This window comes from Rattus norvegicus, chromosome 8, assembly GCF_021556685.1.
Source record: "Rattus norvegicus strain SHRSP/BbbUtx chromosome 8, alternate assembly SHRSP_T2T, whole genome shotgun sequence".
Taxonomy (NCBI): Eukaryota; Metazoa; Chordata; class Mammalia; order Rodentia; family Muridae; genus Rattus; species Rattus norvegicus.
In genome coordinates, this window is record NC_141541.1 from 17,333,980 (window position 1) to 17,360,439 (window position 26,460).

The 26,460-nt window shown below is 42.4% G+C and overlaps 1 protein-coding gene and 1 long non-coding RNA gene across 13 annotated transcripts in view; one reads left to right on the forward strand and one right to left on the reverse strand.

The window, feature by feature from the left end:
• The window catches only part of LOC120094081 (uncharacterized), a 29,917-nt gene extending 17,467 nt beyond the window's left edge, over positions 1-12,450 (reverse strand). The window contains exon 1 of the long non-coding RNA XR_015627520.1: positions 12,032-12,450. This is a non-coding gene — a long non-coding RNA (uncharacterized LOC120094081). The remainder of the gene's footprint in view (positions 1-12,031) is intronic.
• Sesn3 (sestrin 3) overlaps positions 12,160-26,460 on the forward strand; it is a 54,231-nt gene continuing 39,930 nt past the window's right edge. For 11 of the 12 annotated variants that reach the window (XR_015626575.1, XR_015626578.1, XR_015626581.1 and 8 more), the window contains exon 1: positions 12,160-12,460. Coding sequence is in view for 1 of the 12 variants with exons in the window: in NM_001108125.1 (NP_001101595.1) it covers positions 12,383-12,460 (78 nt within the window). In the remaining 11 variants the exon portion in view is untranslated. 12 annotated transcript variants of the gene reach the window in all.

Here is a 26,460-nt window from a genome sequence, read left to right on the forward strand (position 1 = left end):
CTGTGTCTTGGGATTAAAGGTGTGTACCACCATGCCTAGACCTAAGTTTTTCAAGGCCACTATGCTTCAAGATCTATATCAAAAGCCTGTTCCCTCCATTTCTGGACTGTAGTTCATTTTGGGTTAAAAGTCCAAATGAAAACAAGAACCAAGTAATAGTAATACCTAACTATAACTATCCCTCGTTCAACTGCAAAGGCATAAACAAAAAGCTTAGATGGGTGGGATCTTGCCCAGGAACTCACCACCCCCTTAATCCATTTATCTCCTTGAACACAGGATTCAGCTCCATTTGTGCCCCTTTAATACATTTTGTATTTTTCTTTCTTTATAAGCTTGCTATGCTTGATCAAAATATTCTTCATGTGACTTAACCAGAGAACAAAATCTATGCTAGGCGTTTCTGAGACCTCCTTTGTTGATGCAATTAATCTGAGCCTCCTCACCTAAGCCTCAGACAGACTCTTCAGACAGGCCAAAAAGCAGCAACATTCTTCACCATAAGATCTTCACCATGAGAATGATCTCCAGGGTCCAAATCTCCTCAGCACCAGTGTCCTCCATATTCCCATTAGGATGGCCCATTTAGTCCCACTTAAAGCATCCCATGGCTTTCCAAACCCAAAGTCCTCAAGTCCACATTCCTCCAAACAAAAACACGGTCAGGCCTATCACAGCAATACCCTAGCTCCTGATAACCAACTTCAGTCTTAGGATTTCCATTTCTGTGAAGAGACACCATGACCAAGGCAACTCTTATAAGGACAACATTTAATCGGGGCTGGCTTACAGGGTCAGAGGTTCAGTCCATTATCATAATGGCAGGAAGCAGGGCAGCATCCAGGCAGACAGGGTGCTGGAGAAGAAGCCAAGAATTCTATATCTTGATCCAAAGACAATCAGGAGAAGACCGGCATCCAGGAAGTGAGGAGGGGTGTCTCAAAGCCCACCCCCATAGTGACACACTTCCTCCAACAAGGCCACACTATTCCAACAAGGCCATACCTCCTAAGAGTGCCACGTCCTGGACCAAGCGTATTGTGCTATTTGCATGCACATGGCTCTGAGGCCGCCCACCAGAGCATAGACAACCTACTAGCTGTCACAGTCTAATAAAAAGTGACACCCTTCACCCACAGCTGTCAACTGCTCCTCAGCCAGGGCTGGTGTCTCATGAGTCCCTCTCCTGTCCATGCTAGAATGTTCACTAGCTTGCTCTTGTGCCCACGACTACAGCTTTTGTGGGGTCATGAGGGCAACAGGTATGCTGTAACTAAAGGTGACACCTCCCGCCTTCCCACTCTTCCATTCTTTCTGCCCCTTCTTCTGTGATATTCTCTGAACCTTTGTTGGAAGGGATATGCAAATATACCTTTTATGACTGAACACTCAGTAGTCTCTTACTCTCAGCACTGTGAAGAATTTTAAAATAGCAGAAATAGTACTCACATATTGAGTGCTCATGATAGGAGATATTATTCTATACACTATGTATTTTCAAAAACTTATCACAAAATCCTATAAAGTAAACTCTAAAAGATGAAGCTTAAAGAGGTTTTAAAAAGTGGTTAGATTATATAATATTGGATAAGGTATAAAGAATAAAAGAACTTTCAGTTTCACCATTCTAGGCATTCTAGGCAATCCTTTTCAGGTCACGAGCAAAGTGCATGAGTGTAGTGTCTCTTCACAGTAACCTAAGAGTGTCTCCAAATGCTTCTAGTACTGGGCATTCCAGCTCCCCAGACCTGAGCGTCTCTAGGTATTAACATCTTCAGAGAGAAACAGGCAATCCAGAGTGTCAAGGCTTGTGCCCACAGATAAATCAATAGCACCTTCTCGCCAACAGGAAGACCAGGACTGCCAGGGAGACCACTGAGTGAAGTATTTCCTGTACTTTCCAAAGGCTTAACCAAGCGTGAGAGCTTTTTAACAAAAGACAGTAAGAAGGGTCTGAGGGTCAGTGAACTACAGTGAGCCCGGTAGAAATTAGAGAAGGAAAGACTGAGCCGCTCCAGGAGGGATGATGAGTGTGACACAGGAAGAGAACCAGGACCCCGGGCTCTCTGTGACCGGCCCTGTAAAGCTGCTTTGGCCTTATTCTCACAGAGGGCTTCCCTTTCCTTTCCAGAGCAGCACATTTACCCTTCACCTCTACGAGCTCTGATATCGTTCTAGTTTGTATAGTTTATGACATCCTCCTACACTTGAACTTCACTGCCAGCCATCTCAGTGTCTCAGTGTCCTAAAGCTAAAGTCCCAAGAAATGAATCTGATTGGCTCTGATTATCATTTTAAACCACTCCACTGTTGCTAGTGATTGGTTCTATAGTAACAGAAAAATTAGCTGTTCAGGCACATCCCAGTCAGGAAGTTGAGTCTAATAAAAACATCTCTACACATTTGTACTTGCAATGCAGACCTGGACCCCTTGGCATCTTGTGGGAGTGTCACAGTGATGGTTAACTGTAGCCTGACACAGTAGTACCCTCCATAACTTTGTCTTTATCCTTGACTAGTAAAACTTTGGAAAAATTTAACTGTGATTTTTGTTTGTTTTTACATCTACTTTTAATTTTGTGACTCATAAACTGTAGGAATTCATTGGACTGGGAACCACTGGCATTAAGTCTGAATGAAGGATGAGTAGAAAGGGTAAAAGATTTTGCCTCAAGGTCTGTCTTTTTAGGCACTTGACAAAGGAGACATATGACACTGTGCCTGGAGAGAGGCAGTGTGGGTAATAGATTACTGATAACTGCTCATCAAGGCACAGAATGAGGAGTCTGAGGGTTTCACACGTTACAGACACACTTTCTTAGTGAGACTGTAAGAAGTTTTCAGTATGTAAAAACTACCATGGGGCTTTCTCGTCCAGTAAGTTCTAGTTCTTTCTTTTGGAATATTGTATTTTTACATCCTTTTACCAGTAAAAACTAAGAGTGCAGTTCCCATGTAGGGACACTTGACATGAAAAAGAGATAAGATTGTTGCAGCTAATCGTGTTTGCTCAAAAGAAACACGGGTACAGTTACTTACAGAGTCGCTAGTGGCAAAAGACTTGACTGGGTAAGAAAATCCCTGCAGGATAAACAGGGCCCAGAACTGGAGACGAGAGTGGAGGCTGCTCCAAGACTTTCTTTCTTTCCATGCCTGGCCCCATCCTTCCTTCCCTAGCCAGCACTGCTAGTTTGCACACGGTGCTTCCCATCCTCTCAGGATCTGACAAACAGCATAAAGTCTTGGTTTCCTAATGCCACATTTCTAAGTAGGAATATGATTGGCTGAGATGGTCGTTTTAAAAGACTTAGAAAGATGGACAGCCAAATTATAGAATGGCTGTCTGTCTTTGAGTCAAAAGTCTATCCTTTGATACTGATCTCAGACAAGTGACCACATGGCAGAGCACTGAGCCCAACTATGTAGAATGAGGCCGCCAGAAAAAAAAAGGCCATATAGAAGGCTATGGATGTAAGTCTCAGGTTGCTGTCATCCTGGCAGCTAATCCTACTAACTGCAAAAGCTCTGGGCTTGCCTTGATGGGTGTGTGAGGACAGCAATGTCACCTTTCCCTCAGCTCTGACATCTTATGTTCATCTCGCACATCAGTCACCAAACACTCAAACATTTGGAATTTTAACCTAACTTGCAAAAAGTATTTTCTTTACCCAGGGACCATCTAGTCACTTTAGTTTAGAGCAACATTCCAGGGGGCAAAGCATCTGTCACCAACCACGGCTATGTAGACTGATTCCCAGAAGCCACCATGGAAGAAGGTGAGAGCCAGCGCCTACGAGTTGTCCTTCACAGGTGTGCTGGGCATGCGTGTGCCGTAAACTTTCACAACAGTCAGTCAGTCAATAAATAAATAAATAAATGTCAAAATATTTTAAATTAATTTTTAATTTATTAGAATTAGGAATGATGAGTAGTACTTCTTTGCCCAATCTCAGTGCTTATTTCAATAGATGTCACAGAGGCACCCAAGTATATTTGGTGAATATATGACAGATCTAAGCCAATCCACCTGATAGCCTAACACAAAGATTCAAGTAACAGTGACAATAATGACCGACTGAACACAGTAATGACAAGGTTGGAACCGTATAACACTCTAAATACAACTTCACATCACAATTCTTCCTTGAAACACTCAGTAGACCTTTATGGCTAAATATCATATGCAAAAATGACTCTAATACAATCAGTTCTTAGAGGGCTTACAAATATTAGTCAAGATAAGATATCATATGCAAATTACTGCATAATGATTGGCATGCAGTAAGTCCCTAGCATTACTGGTTGCTTTATTACTATACAGATAATGATTATCAGCACTGGCTTTCTGAGATGTGTAGACCACAGAGCAGAGATAGGGTTCTGCCTTCAAGCACACAACAGTCTTCATGTGTACACACACGCTACAAGTGGCGCATGGTCTAACTCATGCCTGTGGATGGAACAGTGTAATGGAGTAAACATGAGATGGTAACGTTAACTAAGAGCCTGTCATCAGGAGGGGAGGAAGGATCCTGTTGAGTGTTTAGAGGCCGTGCTCTTAGGAAATAACTGGGGACTTCACACTATGTGGCAGCCTGGCCGCTGCATGCTTCGTGGGCATTTTGTAAACGCAGTTTGGACTATAAGGAAAGAGGAAATGGGGGCTGGGGATTTAGCTCAGTGGTAGAGCGCTTACCTAGGAAGCGCAAGGCCCTGGGTTCGGTCCCCAGCTCCGAAAAAAAAGAACAAAAAAAAAAAAAAAAAAAAAGGAAAGAGGAAATGGCAACAGTAAGACAGGAGTTGCATGTGGAAAGGACTTCCCAGATGGGGTACCTACACACCGCTCTTGGAGACAGGAGAAGCAGCCCAGTGCTTACATTTCATTTTATCTAGGAGGCTTAGATCAGGTGACCAACCCTACCGTTTATTCTCTGCCCGTGTTCTCTGCAGTACTGCAGTCATTACACACTGGTGATACTTGTTTAAGGCTCAGTAGTCGCGGCTCTGTTCTAAATGTGACCTGTGTTCTTCATATTAGGACTATAATAAAGCAAGTGGCTACACATGGGAAGCACTGTGAATACATTCGAGGAAGCATTAAGTAATGAACACGGAAGCAGGAAGCAAGCCCAGTATGATACTACCCTGCTTCATTCTGTGGTCCTTGGGGGCTATCAATCCTGTCTTCTGGTTGATGTAACTGCATCATCATATACAAGCATTCTCCCTCAAATGTCCCCAGAGCTACTGCTGAAGGGCATCTAGTTAGAGGCATGAATGTTCAAGGCCCCTCTGAGCTCTTTGCGAGTAACCTTTTCCCGCCATCTTCCATTTTCCATTTCTCTTCTCTAGCAATGCAGGGATTATGCCTTGGCCGCATCATTACATCATATGACTGTCCTCTGTCAGTTTACCACCAGGACTCGCTTGGTAAGGGTTGGAAGAGGAGGAGTGTGAATAGAGGGATATTTAGACCATATATACTATACAACACATGCTTCCAAACTTGCAAGCTTCTAGCATCTCATGAGCTGCTATTGTGGTCGCAAGTTTGCAATTCAGTTCGTATGCATCACCTTAAACCAGCATCATACCTCTGAAGTACTGCATGATTGCATCATTTATCGAAATGGAGATTATCTCCTTTCTAACAAGGCCAATTGATGAACTTTATGCTTGCATGAAAAGGTATTTTAAGACTACTTGGGAACTTTTATTAGTAAAATAGTATGTCCACTAGATTTCAGTTAGCAAACTCTGGTGCGTTTCCTTGTTTCCATCTGAAGAGCTTTCCAACAGGCTCTTACATTTGCAAATGCTGTAAATACCCAGCCGAGTAAGACTCTCCTGGGAGATGGGCTCTAGAGTTTAGGTGAATTAAGCTACGTTCAGAAGCTCTGGAAACTTCGAATACAGATCATTGTGCCCTTCTGAAGTCCCTCCAATTTTATTCTGACTCTGTGCCAATTCCTGAAAATCCTTGAAAATGCAACACTGTTAGAGGCTCTCTAAGTCTCAGGTAATAGCTGTTCTGTTTATTAACAAGCCCTACCTATAAACTACCTCATTCTCCCCTGGATGTCCCAACTACCCACCCATCTTCCTGTTCCAACACTTAGCCAGTGCACTTCATAGTTATCTTTATATAAAAATATAAATTACTTTTGCTGTAGATGGGCGTTGCAGATGAAATTTGTCACCTACATTATATTTGTTCCTCAAAAGACTTTGGGGCGGTGACTTTGGAGAATCAGGGAGATGAGCAGGGTAACAGGAAATGTCCCCAGGATACAAACCAAACCAAACCAAACCAAACCAAACCTAACACAATCTTAAAGTATGTGTGAGGGAAGAGACCCAGACTTTAGGATTTATCACCAATACTATATGCCCTCCATGGCCTCAAGAACCTCAAGCCATGTATTAACATAGTTCTATTTTAACCAAATTTCAAAAATAAGTATTTTATCCACTATTGATAGAGATGAAGGTGTTTCTTTGCTTGAACACCCCTTTTCCACTTTCCCATGCGCTTGAGGCACTGAATAGCAGGAGTAGCTCTGTCTGTCTGGTTAAGAGGACTTAGATGACAATAATTCTCTGATCTGGGCAAGACGGGCCCTCTTTGAGGAGATCACGGTCATTTCTGCATGTGGCGGTAATGTCTATAGTAACTCATCATTATTAACTCTGTACTTGTAGCATTATGCTTTTCTTAAAGATGCTCCGAGTCCTTACAGAACTGGAAGAACTCAGTTCTGTCAGTTTGGAAAGAGCACTCACTCTTGTCAGATTGGAAAGCTGAGGCTTAATATCATATAGCTCATGGTGGTGCGCGCTGGCCTGAGCCCTCTGCTCCCTCAGTTTTGTACATTGCTATCTTTTCTACCCCCACATCTTACTCTAAAGATGCCGAAGGTCATAAAGCTCAAAAATCTCCAGCGTAAAGCAACTTTAAAAGTATTGCAGAAATGGAATATAAGTTTGTCTGATAAGCCAGTGATACTTTTGAAGTGTTTACATAGACCCAGACCATGACCACACAGTGTAGAAAGCACAGTGTCCTTCACATGGCTTCCCAGCTACTCCTGCTCCACCGCTCCAGTCACTCAGCCGAGTTCCGCAAGAACAAAAAATTCCTGCATAATAAATGTTTAAAATTAATTCATTTTTAAAAAACATGAAGTGGGCTGGCATTGAGCAGTGGGAGAAACTGACACTATATTTGTGGGACTTCCACTTGCAATCAGCCTTTCAATGAGGTGTGGGGTACAAATCCAGTATGTGGGTTAGAAGGCTAGCAGGATGTGTATCTTAGCAGGTGGGGCAGATATCCATTCACAGTGACAGTTGTGTTGGTAGAATATGGAGGAGACAGAATGGGACTCAGCCCTGGCCTTTTCAGAGATGATTTTATTTCTCCTTGGAAGTAGTATTGGTCTTGAGCCACAGAGGAAAAGATAGCAGGAATCTAACAGCTCCAAAGGAGTATTCAATTTACAACCCTGTAAAGTGCAGATTCCTCTGCAAGAAACAAATTACAGAATTTACAGATGTGTAAATACTGCTTGGTATTACAAATGTGTAAACAATGCTTGGGGCAGGAGTAGGAGAGAGGAGAGGGAGATAGATAGAGAGATAGATAGATAGATAGAGAGATAGAGCGATAGAGAGATAGATAGAGATAGATAGATAGATAGATAGATAGATAGATAGAGAGAGAGAGAGAGAGATAGAGAGATAGAGAGATAGAGAGATAGATAGATAGATAGATAGATAGATAGATAGATAGATAGATAGATGACAGATAGGAACATAATTCTAAAGATGTCTTTACTAGTTGATTTTTGATACTGAATCCTTACTTAGCAACCACATAGGAGATAATAGCCAGGTCACTGGAATGAGAGTCTGTAGAGAAGTCCGAAATTCGCCTCATGTCATTAACTAGGTGTCTTCTTTCAAAAGAGCTGAACACATTTCCCTCAGCACACCCTACATGCTCAACTTGTATCACGAGCATTAATAATTAATTTGAACACGATCATGTTCAAAGCCAAGTAAGGAATTGTGACAGACTCAGTCTTTCTGCTCCACAGCATTGGTCTTTAAGGGCGATTATTTTCACAAATATTTACTGGAATCCTTTTATAAGATCTCAGCACTGCTATTAAAGATTAGAGAGACCTGCCCTGAAAGAATGTCTGAGAGTAAGAATGCAAACTCACTGGTCTCCAGGATGCTCTGAGCACTTAGCTGGCACACAGGTAAGACTTAGGGATGTGTGGGGCTCCCTCTGTGCCCTCCAGGGGTCAGAGTCTGATGAGAAAGCATTTTTATCATCACCCAGCAGAGAGCTCCATGGTAAAGCAGAGGCCTGGAGAGGTACCATGGTGCTTGGACAAGCATTTGAGTTCAGTGGGAAATCTTTCAACAGAAGAAGGGCAATGACTCAGCAGGACAGGGAGGGCCGTTGAGATGGGTGGAATATTAATGGCTGACACCAGAGATGACAGAGCAGATCTATATTCAAATGACTGCCTTTTACTGTAGGCTTTTTCAAACCTTTCCACAAAATATGTTCAGCCAGTGTTCAAGGGCCTTAAACTAGACCTATACCCCTGTACTCTGAAATTCTGTACCTACCAATGAGAGCTGCTAAGCAAAAACTGACATATGAGGAAAGTTTATCACAACACTGGAATACTAGAAACAATATCACAACTGGAAAGCAGTTATGGTGTCTCCGAGCCCTAAAACTTCATACACCTTATTAAAAATAATCACATTTGAATCATATTTCAAAATCAGCAAAATTATTTTGACATGAGTTTCAAGTCATGTAAAATATTTAATAAAGTATCACTCTAAGTTTTTAATGAAAAATTTAGTAGGGTTCAGTAAGATGGCTGACAACAGGAGTTTGATTCCTGGAGCCAACATAGTAGAACAGCCTCTCACACTTGTCCTCTGACCTCCATGCCTTTACTCCTGAGTATACACACATGTGCACACAATAAATAAAGTAAACACACACACACACACACACACACACACACACACATTGGTAGCAAGTTTCGCCCATATCCTATTTTTAAACATCTTCCCTATTTTAGACACAGCAAACAGAAGATTGATGTTTATTCCCATTTTGAGTAAAGTCAACAACTGGCTTTCATCTTTCCCTCTAAGTGATCAGTATGATCTTAAGTTGATAAGTCACTCTGTAGGTCTCGTTCTCTTTAGCCAAGCTGGCTGGTACAGGAAGGAAGGCCTCCAGTTGTGAAGAACTGAAGAGAAAGGAAAGAGAAAGCTGGATTCTGCCAGGAGAGAGAACACGTATGAAGAAAGCCAGGGTATGAGGACCAAATGCTGAGGCCTGAGGATGCCTCAATGGCACTGAGCACTTCAGGGGAGGACCATGTAGTCACACATCATGGATCATTCTAAGAAATGTTACCAAAGCCCAGACAAACAAGAAGCCCACGCCTGGTGTCCCACACCTTCAGTTCCAACACTCCTGCAACAGAGGCAGGGACATCCATGCGTTTGAGGCCAGCCTGGTCTACAGGGCAAGTTCCTGGACAACCAGAACTATGTAAAGTAACCCTGTCTTAAAAAACAAAACTTAAAACAAAAACAAACAACAAAAAGGGAACATTACTGTGTAGATGATCTATAGTTGAATAAAGGGCACTAAAGACAGGCTGATCAAAGTGGAGGGCAGTGGACCAAAAAGACCCCCCTTTGATAATCTTAGGTAAAGGACATTAGTTGTGCCATCGTGGACTCTTGTGGCTATCATTTCTTGGGATTTATTTATTAAAGAATGTAAAAGACCTCTTTTCAAAAGAGACATTTGCTCTTAGATGGAAAAAGGGGAAAGGTTATGAAAATATTAGAAAACAATTTGAAATAAAATACTATTTGAGGAAAATTCAATCCCTTCATTAAATTCACTTCGCCCTTCAGTTTCTCCTTTGCTTTACTATGGACTCACATAAAGTGAGCTCATAATAGAAACCCACAGAGGCAGCGGTAGGTAGCTGAATCTTTGTCAGAGTGAGGCCAGCCATAGTGAGCACCAGGACAGCCAGAGCTACTCAGTGAGACCCTGTCTCAGGGAAAGAGAGAGGGGGTGGGAAGAGGGAGAGGCCCAGCCAAGAATATAGATTAAGAAACTCAGCAAAAATGGGAACACATATGTGTTTCAGTTTTCGGGGGGGGGGGGGGAACTGTGCCTTGCTGACTTTTTGCCTAGATTTCTTGGTTCTTTGCAATGAAAGGCAAGCAGTAATTTCTTCCTTCGTTGAGTTTTCTTGCTTTTACCGTTTCTTTGAACTGAATATTTAGCACCCTGCCCAAATCATTGCTATTCTAGGCTATGTAGGTCTACCCAGCATCAGGCCACCCTTTGCTAACTATCACTGGCTAAATGGACCTTCACACTTACCTAACCATATCACCTAGACCCTTGGGGTTTTCCAGTCTGTTTAAACCTGGTGCGGGCAGATTCTCATTTCCTTTGTTCTTTGTGTAGGCTTGTTTATGGTGTAGGTCTCTAAAGAGGATGGAGTGGAGACAGATGTTGAGTATGGATGAGATTGGCAGTTTGGACAACAGTGTGGTCTAATGGCTTTGTTATGCTAACCCTTGCGGGCTTCTCCAAGTGCGACTTCCTGGTTTTACATCATTGGACACTAAATTCCTAACACAAAGTAGTGCTAGCAATTAAACATGTGTTAAATTAAAAATAATACAAGAAATGTAAACCAGTGGGTCAGTTCTTTAAAATCATCTCCACAGATACATTCTGCAAACTGCAGGCCTTCACAAATCTGGACACACTCGAGACCTTTAGAAAACGAGAAGCCGAGAATACAGATTAGGTTCTCAAGAGCGAAAACAGGTGATGTCATAGCACGCAGTGCGGTGTGGTCACCGCCAAGGCTGGCTGGGGAACTGCAGTTCCTGGGAGCTTGCTGTTCTGCTCCAGTAGCAGAAGCACCCTGTCACCGGTTCCGCGACACCGGTGAGCACCCTGCGCCAATCAGGTGCTTGCTCTGCACCGCCTTTGTTCTCACTGGGGAGCAGGCAGCCAGAGTCTGGTCTGCAGTCTGCGGTCCGGGTTTGGTCCCTCAGGGTACCTGGCTCCCTCGCTCATCTGGCTTTCCTCAGTGACTTATGCCTTCTGTCTCCAGAACATAGAAGCTAGACCCTGACCTCACCGTTGTCAGTTTTAAATCGTTTTAAACGGCAATTCGTACTCAAAACCTTCTATTCAGGCAGGGATTGGGCTCTGCAAGTCTCTAAGCAGAGGCCTCCCACAGGATTAGAGAGAGAGAGAGAGAGAGAGAGAGAGAGAGAGAGAGAGAGAGAGAGAGAGAGAGAGAGAGACCGAGCGCCAGCCAACCTCTGAGTTGTTCATGATAAAAGAACTTTCTTTGCTGTGAGAATGATCATGGGGGGTGGGGGGGAGAGAGAGAGAGAGAGAGAGAGCCCTAAACCAAAGATGTGTTTCCAGGTCTCTAACTCCAATGTATAGACTTCAGACCTCTATCTCTACAGCCGCGGGTAGTTGGTCTTTCGCACAAGACTTACAGAGTGCTTAAAGAGCATAAAGTTCTTTGAGATCTCTGGGTGCAAAGTGCTGCAAGACTTCCTCACAGCTATTCTTAGATTTAAACCGACCGAGAGAAAGCCGAACCACTGCCCTGGGAGGAAGGAACGTTCTTGCGTCCACCCTACCCACTCCCGAGAGATCAGGAAATGTTTAGCTAGGTCTCAAATCCTCTAGCGAGCTCTAGCTTCCAGCTATTTAATCTCACTCTGTCCATTCTGCCTGGTCTTGCAGAGAGGCGTGGCTTGTCCTGAGGGTGGCGCTAGAGTCCCTGATAATTTGCATATACCACACCCCCACTTCTCATTGGCAGACTGGACCCCACTACCTAACTAACCCACGGTCACTCCTTAGCATCGAGCCTCGGAGATAAACTTAACTTGCCCGGAGATTCATGTTGCTCTCGCCTACCGTGATTGGCCGACGCTACTCATTGGCTGAGGGCGCGGAAGGGGGCGTGGCCGACGCCGCCTGATTGGCGGGAGGGGGCGGTGCCCAGCACGGCTGCCCTGAAGGCGGCGGGCCTCGGGGGCGGGGCTGCACTGAGGAGCTGAGACGGCCGCGGCTGCTCGTCCTGGCTGGCGGGGCGGGGGTCTGGCGATGGGGGCGGGAGGAACAACGGGCCGGTGAGCGCCGCGGCCGCCGTCCCCGCCGAGCTCGCGCGGGCAGCCGCTGCGTCGTCGCTGCCGTCCGACCCCCTAAGAAGAGAACGTTGAAGCAGCCCTTCGCTAGCGGCCGCGGTGACAGCCCGGCTTCGGCGCGATGAACCGCGGTGGCAGCAGCGCGTCGGCCTCGGCCAACTACCTGCTCTGCACCAACTGCCGGAAAGTGCTGCGGAAGGTACGGCGCGTCCGCGTCCGGCAGTGAGGCGCTCCCCACGGTCGGGGTCCGGGCGGCGCTTGCGGGGGACGAGATGCGAAGGGTCCTCCCGCGGGGTCCCCGCGCTCGGCCCCTGGACTGCAGCCGGGTCTGCCCCGAGGCTGAAGGGATGCTGGGATGCTGGGAGGAACCGGCTCCGCTGGGGATGGAGGCTGGCCTGAAATCACAGCAGCCAGTTTGGTCTGCAGGAGCCTGGCTGCCTCTCCGCGGTGGCTGACTCTGGGGGGTGTTTTCTTTGACTGGGTCGCTTCTGCCAGGCCCACAGTGCCCTGACACCGCCTTTTGACATTCTCTTGGTGGGTCCCAAAAGGCACCATGAAGGCATCTTGAACTTTATGCCTATGGGAAATACTGTTCGATCTTCCAGCGCTTTCAGCTTGGGTTGGTGGAGGTGGAGGCTGAAGACGACTTGGGTTCGCCCTCCTTATCATCCCCCACCGCGGTGTGGATCAAGAAAATCCGACCCAAGATCAGCTTATTGCTTTCCAGAGTGACTGATAGAAAGTTTACTCCAGTATTGTTTAGCTTACTTGGCTTAATCGCCCCGTGGGGGATGGGGATTCAGGGAGAGAAAGGATGACAAAATGTCCCTGTAGACGCAGAAGAGTTTTTAATCAGATCTGAACAGCCTCCTTGACTAATATAATCTGTTTCTTTTCCTCTCTCTCTCTCTCTCTCTCTCTCTCTCTCTCTCTCTCTCTCTCTCTCTCTCTCTCTCTCTCTCTTTTTACATTGCATGAAATGAAATCATTAGGTGAAGTGTTTCTGTTTGCCCAGCACCAAATGAATTAAAATTGCTGAGCTGTGCATATCTGAGAGCTAAGATGAAGAAGGTGCCGGGTTTTTTTGTTTTTTTTGGTTTTTTTTTTTTTTTGTCAATTTCCCTATCTACAGTCAATTTAGGATTGCTCTTTATGTACTAAGAAAAAGAAGCAAGCACATAAATAAGCAAGCTCAAATATTTGCGCTCTTTGTCCAAAAACTGTTTTTCTTCCTCTGTGGGTCAGGCCAAGTGCCAATCAAAGTTGTTTTTCAAGCCTCTTTTCCCTGCAGTGGAGCTGGTCCCCCCGCCCCCCCTCCTTTCTCCTATTTTATTTGAGAGCGTCAGGAAAGCAAAGGAATTGCAGGTTTGAAGTTAATCAAACAATTAAATACGCCTTAAATTGTGTTTATTGGATATGTTTCTCTTAAAAAAGATTTTTATTAAATGTGCATGTTGAGAATGTGCAGTTATTTTTTCCCCATAAACTCCTGGATCAAATTACAGTTGATACTTGCTCAGCTCATTGTAGGGCAGCTTGAGAGAAATGTAATGGATCAGAAGCTCAGTTCAGCTCAGTTGAATGTTAACTCTTTCACTGCTGGACCAGGTGGCATCTGAATAGAGGTTTTAAAAATTATTATTTCTTAATTTTTTTAAAGCCGAAATTGTCTTTGTCAGGAAAAACAGTGTCAGTGAAACCTGTTTAATTCAACTTTCAGTTAAAATGAAAGGAAATGTTATATGTGTGGGTCCTAGTGTGGGGAGCAGTGCTATAATTGACTTATTTAAGTGATATAATTCTATTTCAGTCAAAGCACATTAAAATTAGGCTTCGCACCTTTTTATTTTTCGTTTGACAGAGCTTTGATTATGAATCCATGACACTAGCATTAATGACATATTTATGTTTTTCTTCCAGTTTTTTAAGAAACTAATATTTCTGTTTATCTGGGAAGACCATCTCACTTCTAACCATAACTATAAGAAGCATGCAAAGTGGGCATTCACAGTTTTCTATTTTATAATTGTGCACACCTCTGCCAGTATCCAGTTTTCAGTAACTACAAGGCATTTAATTTTGACTCATGTAGTGGCATGAAATGAGTTTAGATGAGAAAAACATTGTTTGTGCCAGTTAAGACATGATCTGGCAACATTCGAAGCTCATAACATTGCCATTCTTAAACACTCTAGAAAGAAATCAGTATCTAGCATTAAAGGCTTCATCATCCTAAAAATGCCACGTGAAGATTTACTTGTAGTAATGATGTTTTTATTTTCGGTAGATATAGCTAAAGTTCATCTACAGCCACCACAGCCTGATTGCCTGCATCTTTCTTGTTTCTATATAGTAGTGTGCAAGCACATTGGGTTCTAGTTGAGTGAGGACACCGCAGAAGGATGACTGTCTCGTGCATCCATGTCAGTGGCCTCTTGGCTATTAGAACTGTCATCAGTGAGAAGCAGAGGCCTTTACCTGTACAAGGCAGAAGGCCCTTTTCTGGCCGTGAGCAATATGTGCAACATATGATGGCTTCTGAAGAAACTTTAAATGGAAACCTTTAAACTTTAAACCTTCAAAGGAAATACTTTGTTTTTAACTCAATGTCTGAACAGTGAATTGTGTATTGTATGAGAATCTTGTTTATTCTTAGAAGTGCTTTCACAGTGTTGGTCCAGTGTCTTGCAAAATAAAGAGAATTGTTAAAGTATTAAAAGTATCTGATTTGGGTCGTAGAAGAACAAGAAGAGAGCAAGCACATCAGATCCATAGCTCTAAGTCTGTCTGCTCCATCACCCATCATACAGTTTGTGGCACTTTCTAACTAGAGGAATACTGTTCCTTTTGAGAACATAACAAGACTGGAAAGGTAAAGTGTTTTACTTAAAGAAATTCCAGTGACAACCACAGGGATCTAATCTTTCATTCAAACATGAAAGCTCATTAAGGAAAGAAGGTAACTGTCAGCCCAGTCACCTACCATTACATGTACATGAGTGTTGAAGTAGGATTCCTGTTAGCTAAACAGAATTAAATATACATTAAAGGACTTAACATTTTAATTTCTTTCTTTGTTTACAAACAGGCTCCCGCCATGTAGCCTAGACTATCTTTATCTTCACTGTAGCTCAGGCTAGCCTTGAACTATTGATTCACTTGCTTTGGTCCTTCAAGTGCTGAGATGCCAAGTGTGCAGCACCATGCTGGGAAGTTTGAAATCTGTAGTCTAATTCTGAGGAGTTCTAGTGATACATCTTGCTGTGGGTAACGTATTTTTTCACTTATGCAATTTGATATTTTTATAACTTTTCGATGTTTTTTATAACCAAAGAGACTATCAAATAAAAGGGAGAATGTTAGTTTGACTCTTGTGAGCCTTGCTTAATATAATCAAAACAGTCAGTATTAAAAATTTGATATAGTTCACCAATGGAATGCATTTACTTACATGATGGAGAGGTAGCCATCTTCTGCCTTTGGCTAGTGAGTTGTCTTGTGTCTTACATTTTTGATTGTGAGATGGTTTTAAAATTAATAACCTAAGCAGAGCTCAAGCAGTGAATTTGTAATAGCAAACCTAGATGCAGTGCTCTTCAAACTGTTCTCTGTGGATCCCTAAGATGCTTCAGGGTATTAAAATGCTTTCATTGGATTAAATATTTAAGAAGATATTCAAATATTTTTAATCTAAAATATAGATATTTGAAAAATATACCTGTAATTTCAATTTGGAATCTACCATAACTCTCGTTACAAGATGGTGATCATGATATGAGGGCAGTGATGGCAATGTGGTTATGTGCAGTAGAGCTTTTAATTACATCATTGATTATTACGCTGAAGATTGTCATTGTTCGTGAAGGCATTGGCCTTTATAAAAACATTGTTTCCTGTACATAGCTACTCATGTCACATATTTGTTTCTGGGACCACAAGCTTGGTACTGTGTAACAAAATACTCATTAAAATTGTTGCTTTGTGTATTTAATGCTTCGTAGTTCAATGTGAGGTTTAATTTGTGATGTGGCTTCTGCTACTTCTCATAAGCTATAAGATGTTTACAGTCCCATCGTGGCACTGGTCTTTCCGTTTAGGGTAGGTTAGTGAGCTTCCTTGAGAGCCAGTTTTTCCTGTAGACTACACACGGTTTCTACCTGTCTTGTGGTGGCTTCTGTGGCTTAGAGAGAATGTATGTAAGCACTACACAAACCCTCAAATGTCACTATACAGGAATGGAAAGTTCAGTCTATGTGTTTCCTTTGTGTTAGAGGATTAGAACCAGTGACACACACTGAGTAATGTGGCTAGTTGTCATTTCTTATAGGAATTGTAATAATGGCTAGTGAGAGAGAGGTCACGATGGTGATTGAGAGTAACCTTGATGCATGTTTTTGGTTTTCACCTGTTCGTTTGTATCCTCCTGTCTTCACACACACCCTCCTTTAAAGAGTAATGCAATACAGCACTTTCGGATTTTCAGATAATTTAATTAAATTGCCTTTGACAAGGAAAATGGTATTTGGTTATGGAAGACCATGTGGTAAGGGTGATGTGCCCAGTAACAGAGAAGATCTAGGATAAAGCAAGGGCATCTAGTTACTGTTCAGGAGAGTTATGAAGCCCCTAATCTTTCCATCTGACTGTCCCAGTTTTTCCTTTGAAGACAGTGACCTTGTTAGTTTAAAGAGCGCCTCTCCATCATCCCAGTTTTCTCTGAAGACTGAGGTTTAGGTGACAGAGTCTATGCCATCAACTAAGAAGCACCATGAAGCTGGGTCTCTGTCTCTGGGATGGACTTGTCTCCTGCAGTGCTGAGCCTGCAAGGCACTAGAACCAACCAACCGGGATTTAGAGAGTCAGCCTCTGACTGGGCTACAACAGCTAAAGGAGAAAGAATGCCAGGGAACCAGCTGCCCCTCCCAACTCTTGGATGCTGGTAGGCCCATCACCCTTTACTCTGGGCCTTGGACTCTGGGACTACGTCTAGGACTCAGAGGTGCTAGAACCTGAAAACTGTTATTTTCCCTTTTTGCTGTGTATAGTAGTGTGGGCGTAATTGTGCTGACCCGTTAGCATCAAGGGAGTGGCACCACTCAGCACTGTGGGAAATAATGAGCTGCGTTTAAGAATGCTGTTGAAGAAGCAGTAAGCTTTATGTTTTGTTGAGTGACCTGCGAAGATCCATCCTTGTCCATGTGTGAGGCAGTGGGAAGGCATACAGCACCTCTACACAGGAAGCCGCCTGTCTTGTGTCTAATCACGTGCAGTACAGTTTCTCATGTAACTCACTTTACTCGGAAGAAAATGGACAAACTTTGCTTCCTCAGTTTTCTTAAGTAAACATACATATTAAAATTACAAATAAGGTTTTGTAAAATTATATTTGCTTCCATTAAATTAGAAAGTTACTCATATCTGTGCTTTGTTATTGAGACAGGGGCTCATTGTATAGTCCTGGCTGGCCTGGAACTTAATATGTAGGCCAGGCTGGTCTCAAGCCCCACAGAGATCCGCCTGCCTCTGCTTCCTTAGTGCTGGGATTAAAGGCAGGTTCCACCATGCCAGGTGTAAATTTTTTCATTTTTAAAAGTCTCTCCTCTTGAGGTGAAGGATTAATGGTGTGATTTTTTTGATAATACAACAAAACCCAATGAACTGATGACTAGTATGTGAAAGCTGCTACCCCTCCCCTTCTTTCAGCCAAGAACCAAACCATTCCATCCCAGTGGGCATAAGCTTTGGGATTGGCTCTTGATTGTCATAGCATGACAACGATTACTGGGAGTTCTTTTCTTTGAATTTCCAGGATCACGTTATTGATTTTTGAGGTGTCTTATTAAGATTTCAAAAAGATAAACTATCTATGCGAAACTGCAAGGATGGTTTTTTAACATAGTACAAAATGTTAAGTTATGGTTTCAAAGGGGTTATTTACAAATTTTGATGTGATATCAAAGAAAAGTATTCACAATCATCTTGTTTTTTAAAACCACATATCTGATTTTCTTTAAATATTCTTCAAAACATCACAGACAATGAATGCAGAAAACCCAACTGTCTCATGATAAACAGACATTGAAGAGATTTGCAAAAATGTAAATATGAATTTCACTGTTTTGTTGTAGAAAATAAAATTCTATAAAATGCATGATTTATGTTAACATGTATAGACATTTATTTTAGGTGAATTAAATATTTCAACTTTCCTTAAGTTTAATTCCTACTACAACTATTGACAACAGTTGTAACATACACATATACATAAACAAAAGGGCTTCTCTGGCATTTGCAATACGTTTTGAGTATGAAGGGTTATGAAAACTGAAGGCTGGAGTCACAGACAGTACAATGTAAGTGGAAGGAATTCAGTGGAGAAACTAAAAAGAAAGTCCTGATAACACTGGCAGAAAGTGGGTAAAGGCCAACCAGGCAGCTCTGTTCTGTGTGGGAGCCTACGGATACTTCCTGGCATCTTTTTCCTGATGCTCCAGAAGCTTTTCTCGTACATGGGAAGACCTTGGTCAACCATAGATGATCTTTCGCTGGTTCTCATGAGCATCCTTTTATGAGCTAGAAATTTGGTGGCAGGGCAAAACTTTGGTTCTCTCTGTTATGTGAAGCAACTGAAGAAATGTCTGGTCCAAGGCTATGGCAGATACCCTAATTGATTGGGGTTTGGCTGGAAAGGAAAGGATGACCCTGAGTAGCAGAACTAGCTTTACGGCCTGGAAACAGGCGTGTAGAAGCAGGAGAGGGACCAGGGAGACTCAGACCAAAGAGAAGGGTGGTCCCAAGGCTCTGCGATTGTTGTGAGACAAAGGGGAGAAAGCAAGAGCACTGGTGTGGTGCACAGTTCTGCAGTCATGGTGCCCGGCAGCTTTCTTCGCAGGTACAGGGCTTCTGTGTGTGGGCAGAGGGTGTGGATGTTCCAGTGCATGGATGTTCAGCAGCCGTCGGTGGGCTGCCGGCCCTGTGGTCTCCAGAGTCCAGGGCAGATCTGCTTACTCTCTGTAGTTAACTAAGACTTGAACGTAGCAGCAGCATCTGGCCTATCGTTAGCTATCATTGTGATTGGCACGAGGAAGGAAGTATGCTTTGCCACTCACCTTCCCAGCCTTTCTTTCTGCTATTGCCTGGACAGCAGGTCTCGAGCTATGGCGTTGATTGTCCTTCATGTACTTCATCACAGATAACAAGTCATGTGGGTTTTTGTCTTATCAGGTGGTCTCTTATTTGGAATCTAGTTCATGAAGTCGTTTTGTTTTTTAGCTCTTAAATGATGAGACTTTTGTTTAAACACAGGTCATATTGGATGCCGTACAATAGAGCTGATACAGTTCAATCACACCATTCCCAAAATATCTCGTGCGTGTGTGTGTGTGTGTGTGTGTGTGTGTGTATTCTTTCTAGGGTAGTTCTACAAGGAACATTTCCTATAGTATGGTGACAACGCCTGTTTGAGAAATAAAGTGCACTACTGTCTGGGTAGGTTGCTGTGTTTGATCATTTGTTTTGCTCTTTTATATTTTTTGTGCCCATGAGACTGTTTCAACTATTTATCTTACAAGTCTTTAGAGAGTGTTGTCACAAAGGATAAGAAAATCTATGGGGAGAGTTTGAGGACCTCAGCCTCTGCTCCTAGCCATGCTGAGAAGTATAAAGTGCCCATTGCTGCATTATGAATGTGTGCTGGGAATACCTCTTAGGACCTGGCAGTGTTCTGCAAGGAGTGGATATTTTGGAAGAGTCCTTAAGGACAACTTCAACTCCCAAAATGTTTGTGGGTAACTCTGCAGGTTCCCATTGGAAAAGAGTTCTGCTTGACCTTCGTTTTTCCTCCAAGCCCTTTTCTTTGCAGAACTCCTACATCAGCTGCAACTTGGTCATCAAGTGCTCTTGTCGTAACCATGAAACGGCGTTTTGTAAGCTCTGACTACCCCATAGCTCTAGCCCTTTCCTTTAATATCCACCCAGGAATGACTCATCCATTGCTCTGTAAGCCAGAATATTGGTTGTCACCAAGGAGAAGGCATTATAGATACACAGTTTCAGGTATATTTTATAATGTCAATAACAAAGCAATTTTTGTCCTATGCTCCCTGGGTTGCCATTCTCCATTAGGTATTGAGGTCTATGTATGTTCACAGTTGTCACAGTAAACTCATAAGAATCACGTGCACTCTCTGCATCTCTCTCTCTCTCTCTCTCTCTCTCTCTCTCTCTCTCTGTATGTGTGTGTTTTTGTGTACATATATGTATAGTTACACTTATCTGTGCTTGTGTGTGTGGAGGACAGAGATTGACATTCATTAAATATCTTCCCAATTGCTCCCCACCTTATTTTTTGAAACCAGGTCTCTTGCTCACCCAGAAGCTCACCAACTCAGCTAGAGTGTCTGGCCTGCAAGGCCCCTGGATCCTCCTTTCTCCCCACCACCTCACAGCACTGGGATTATAGTCAGGTGTCTCTAGGACCAGCCTTTTGCGCAGGGCTGGAGAACAGAACCTCATGTTTGCATAGCAAACACACTACCCACTGAGCCTAGCCCTCGACTTTTGGTGATAAAGAACTGGAACTCAGAGGGCTTTGGGAACTGGCTGTGGGTCATAGTACCAATAAGCAAACAAGATCTGAAACCAGTATGAGATCCAAAATATGGCACAGTATACAGACATAAACACTGCATGACTATCTCTCTCTCTCTCTCTCTCTCTCTCTCTATATATATATATATATATATATATATATATATATATATATATATATATAATCACTGTATATGGAAAGCTTACCAAGTCCTATAAAGTAAAATTGACTGTATTGAATAGGAACCTAGAGCCTCAAGAGATTAACAGGTATGATCTCAAATTTGATGCATTCTACTCTTTTCATTATTAGTGGCTTTAAATGAGGTTATTAACAATCCAGGTCATACTCTCTTAATATGAGTAATCATGAGATTGGTCAAGACAGACAGATACAGGTTGTTTTTCTTTCTCTTGCAGTGGCAGTAGAACCCAGGGCTGTGCACATGGAAGACTGAGTTGAAGTGTTTTAGCAATTTTCATCCATTTTATCCTTTCAAATCCCCAATTATGAGACCGGGTTCTCCTGATCTTAGGATCTTTTTCTAACTGCCCAGCACACTTGACCCCTCTTGCCAACTACCAGTGATGACCTAATCACCCTGAGTCACCCAGCACGGCTATAGCATGTTTGAAAAAAAGAGTTTCTAGAAATACTTAGGTACTGTGTTTCTTGTCTAGGACCTTCAGAAGGTAGCGTCACTTTTTGGTAAATTCCTTTGCAGCGCTTTATGAAGATGAGTGGGAGTGTCCATTTCTACCATTCGGGTTAGCATTCCCGTCACACATCAGCTAAAGGTGGCAAAAAGCACTGTGTCAGCAGTGTCTCTGCTTACTGTCCCCACCTTGGCACCCAGCGCTTGCTGCTGTGCTGTGTCCTCAGCACAGTTCCATCCTTTAACTGGCTTTGCTTAGAGAGAGGGCTTCCTGGTGCAGGTCTGCTGTTAAGGTGAGCACTCCCAGGGCTCCCACAGAGACACCTAGGATGGGGCTGCATGGTAGAGCACATACCACAGGTCACAGAGGTGCTAACGGACGACCCTGCAAACCTGGTCACTGTTCACAGAAGAGTCAGTCCCGAGAGTAAAGTTACAGCCTCTCCACAAACTGTCTTTCCTAACTAGCATCTCAGAGGGGTGCGGATTTGAGTATGCACTCAAGAAAAATTATCTTCTCATTAGAACTTTTTTATATATTAGTTAAAATTGGTGGGTTCTCAGTTGGGCTGTAGGATACCTATTTGTGTTGTGGTTTTAGTGTTTAAATACCTTATGTTTGGTATACACTGTTTGCATTATATCAGTACTATAGAATACTACATGTGTATTAAATGTAGCTATAAGATGTAGGTTCTAATATTATTTAGGCTAAGTTGTTGATATTTGGCAATTAGCATGGCCAGGGTGTGAGTCAGTAGCAGGTTACTTGTCTAGCATGTTTGAGGCTCTAGATTCAGTCTCCAATAATGCATAAAAGAAACTAATATAAACTAGTAATTTTATTTGATTATAGTAAAAAACTATTTAGTACTTGGCAGTCTTTAAAATGAGGGAGTGTATGTTTAGGTAAATAGAAACACTTTCTTGGTAAAACTGTAGATTTTCATTTTAATAATTGCATGTTTTGTGTCATATACCATTTATTTTAAAAGGCCTTCACATTCATAGACAAGAAATATTAAGTCTGTTAATATCTACAAACTATTTAATACTGTCCATTATATCCTTTCTGGTAGGTACCGAAAGAACAGAAGATGAGAAGACCATGATTTTTACCTAAGCAATGCTCTTTTTCAGTGTGTCTTTGGGTTTTGTAAAGGTCTTCAAGGTTATGGCCAGGCCTCTCATTTTGGAGTACAAAAGGTTTGCACTCTTTATGTGGTGAGCTGGGGAATAGTTTAGGCTCCAGCTCATACTCACAAACAGCATCTTTAGCCACAATAAATAGTACAAGGTGTATGTCTTTTTCTGGTTTTGGTTTAGTTTCTGCCCACTTTCCTTAACCAATCTCGACAGAAGCACACATGAAGTATGTCATGTAAATGAAGCTCCTGCATCCACCATAGCTGGTCAGGGTAGCACGTGATGTGGACTGCGTGAGCACTGGCCTCGGGGATGTTGCGAAGGGGCTACCCACTAATCCTTCTAAGGCGTTCTGAACATTTCTGATTAGGATGAGCTTTAAAGCTGAGGCACTAAGCATTTGATCAGTGACTATAATGTGGAACTGTTTATCTGTGTCATGTATGTGTAAGCACATCTGGATTTGAAGCTTTTCATGGTAGAAATCTACGGATACTTGGAGCAGTGGCAAAGGCATTGGGTATGTGTGGTTGAAGCCCCTTTGGTCAGGATTCTCACTGAATGCAGAGTTGACGGCCCTGCACTTAGGTCTGGAGGGAGCTGTTTGACAAGCTCTGGCTAGGATGCTCACCTAGAACTAAAGTACACACAGCCCATGCATTGACACGGGTGACATTTCTTAGCCTCTTTACTCTTGTGAAATATTTACTAATCAATGTAAAACAACAACTTGATGATATATAAAAAGTCACATGTAATGGAAAATCTTTTAAGTCTAGCTGGCTTTGAGCTTTTAAAGGCAAGCACACATATGACATGTATGTATTTGTACCTTGCTTCCTTTACTGGCTGGTCTGTGTGGTTACATCTTCCTTTCTTTACTAAGTGTTACCTTTAGGACAGTATTGCAGGATACCTCTCTGTGATAGGTACATGTTACACACTCATAGCAGAAGCCTGGGCCCCATTTCATTTTTTTTTCTTCCTCATAGTCGTTTAATGCCACATCTAGGTGTTTACTGATAATTAACTATTTGACAAGAGCTGTAGAGGCCTGAAAACAAAGGTATACTGTGCAGTCTATTAGAGATCAATCAATTCAAGGTGAAGGAGTTCTCAGATAAAGGTGTAAGTGGATTAGGTCTTGATAGAAACAGATGTCCTTCATAAATTACTATGAGAACCCTCCCAACTGAAACTTGTTTTTCCCTTTAAAAGTTTCTTTTGGAAAGATTAAAGTATTAGCTAGTAATAGCCATTCCCAGGGGTACAAATACTTGCTTACTGTTGGGACAGTAGTTTGGAAGAGTTTCTGAGAAGTCACATGACCCTCACTCTGGAGTTGGAATCTGTTAGCACCACCCATATGGGCTGACTTGGAACTTTTGATTCTAACACATCTTCTGTATGATCCCTGTGTACTCTAAGGCAGAAAACCAGTGGTCCGGATTAGTTTTTATTTTTTTTTAATTTTTAAATAAACATTCACACACTAAAAGTTGCCAGACCCAAAGCCCATACATCTTACTCAACTTCTATACAGTTATACTTAGCATTCAAAACAGAAACTATAAAGTTTCACATTAAGTTTTACACTATTTAATGCTTCTATCTACCACCAAAACAAAACAGAAAAACAGTTATCCTTATATCATCTCTCATGACGAGTGTCTGCCACCTGCATTGAGGCTATCCTTAACCTTATACGTAGCTTTTCTTGTTCTTGTTTCTGCATGTTATACTGTGTCCACATTTGCTCTCATGTACACACACGTTAATTGGCTAGATTCTACAGTTGAGAGAGGTGTGCTTTGTTTCTGAGATTGTGTGACCTTACTTAATACAGTATATTCTAAGTTCAATCCATTCTCCCGCTGGTTTCTTAGCTTCATTTTTCTTTAAAGCTGAGTAGTATTCCTCTTTTTAAGCCTATTTTTCAAACAATATTTGTCGAATGTGTGGTGAATCTAAACTGAATCGATTCTGTTTAGAGAAGCACGTAGTTAATAACCTAGACCAGTCTCTGTTTTGCCTTCATGTATGTATGTGCCCTGCTGACAGAATCCAGAAGTGGGGTCAGATCTCCTGGAGGTAGAGTTCTGAGCCACTGTGCCTGTGCTTGGAATCAGCTCCTGCTTCCTCTGCAAGAGCAGCGAGTGCTACTTACAATTAGAGTAAATTACAAAGGATATCTGGTTATATAAGCAAGCAACTGTTGAGTCAGAAGGCTGATATTTAAACTCTCAAAATAATTTTTTCCTTAAAGGAGAAAGAGAAGATGTATCCTAAAAATAGACAAAGATTGATGTATTTGTTTTATTGTTTGAATCCTTATTGGTCACTTACTTGCCTTCTGTAAGTATCAGACAGCGACATCAGGAAGACACACACCTATATCTTACGTGTGAGCATGTGCACATGCACACACACACACACACACACAAATGTCACTAAGTGGAGGCTAGCTTTTGAAAAGCACAGAGTACTTCAGTCAGTTATAGTCCTATTTCCAGAAGCGATCACAACTAATCTTATCTGTTAGGTTGAGTCTAATTTAGTGATAATGAGTGTTTTCCTTATGCTGTATCTAGTGCTAAACTTGAGCCCATTGTTGATCTCAGCGAGCTCATTGCATGGTCCCTACCCTGCCTGCAGATTCTCTCAGGTAGGTGTTGGCTGCTTAAGAAGAAATTGCAGTTACTTAATTCAAAATCGTGAAGAGGGACGCTTTTCTATTGACCAATTTTTCTGTCTTCTGTGAAGAAAGGACTAATAGAGTGCCTTAAATAGAACTGTCTCCATGGCAATGGACAGTCAGCTTTTGACTTGGAGTCTCATAAAAAAGGGGAATTTAAAAGTGTATTTTCATGGTCTGAAATAGCAGTGTGGCATCAGTAAGGCATGGGAGTGCTTCCCATCAGCCACCGCACCACTGACTCCACCAGAGGAAGGTGCCTTTGTTGAGTAGCATTTGATCTTGGCACTTTTAGTCTGGACAACCCCACCTCTTAGTTAAGGGGTGATAGTGCTGGTCTCCAAATTGACCGTAAACTTGAGAACCTCGGACAGGATTAGGACTGAGGCCAGAGGCTGAAAACAAAGTGTTATTTATCTCTGTTTATATTCTTGCAAAGAATGAAAGTACTGACTAAATGATGGGTTATTCTTGATTATATTTAAACAGAATTGTCTCTAAAATAGTGGAAGCAATAACAGTACTTAAAGTTTAATAAAAAATGTATTTTCTAGTCCCTACAATTTGTGGTCTTCAGATCACTTATCTTGTTTAAAGGACAGCTGGCAAGCTGCCCAACCCCCACCCTGTTCCTGCTTCTGCCCACACCCATGTAAGAGGCAGCCCTTTAATTAACTCCTGGGCCACCTCACCGTCAGTGAAGGTCAGTAAAGGTGCCCATACTGGTGTTGACTCCGGGATGGGAAAGGCTGCTTCCTTTTAAGTATGTAATGGTTCAATTTTTAAGAAGATAGACACAGAAAGAATGTCCAAACTGACTGGATTATTTTGGGTTGCTGGGATTTCAGATTATTTAACAATGTTTATTCTTGTTTTATACGCACATATTCATAAAAATATTAAAAGCTGTTCCAGCACATGTGAGGCAAGCACTCAACTGAGCATCTCCATTGGGGTTCTATAGATGAGTGGGTTCTTGCTTATTACTAACAATGGTCATCACAGAAAAACTCCCAACACCCATGTTACTGTGTGGAACAGAAAGGTGGTTAAATATGAAATTCTTGTGAACTTCCTGCTTGTAGTTACCAGAAAAAGCATAGTCCTCTAGAG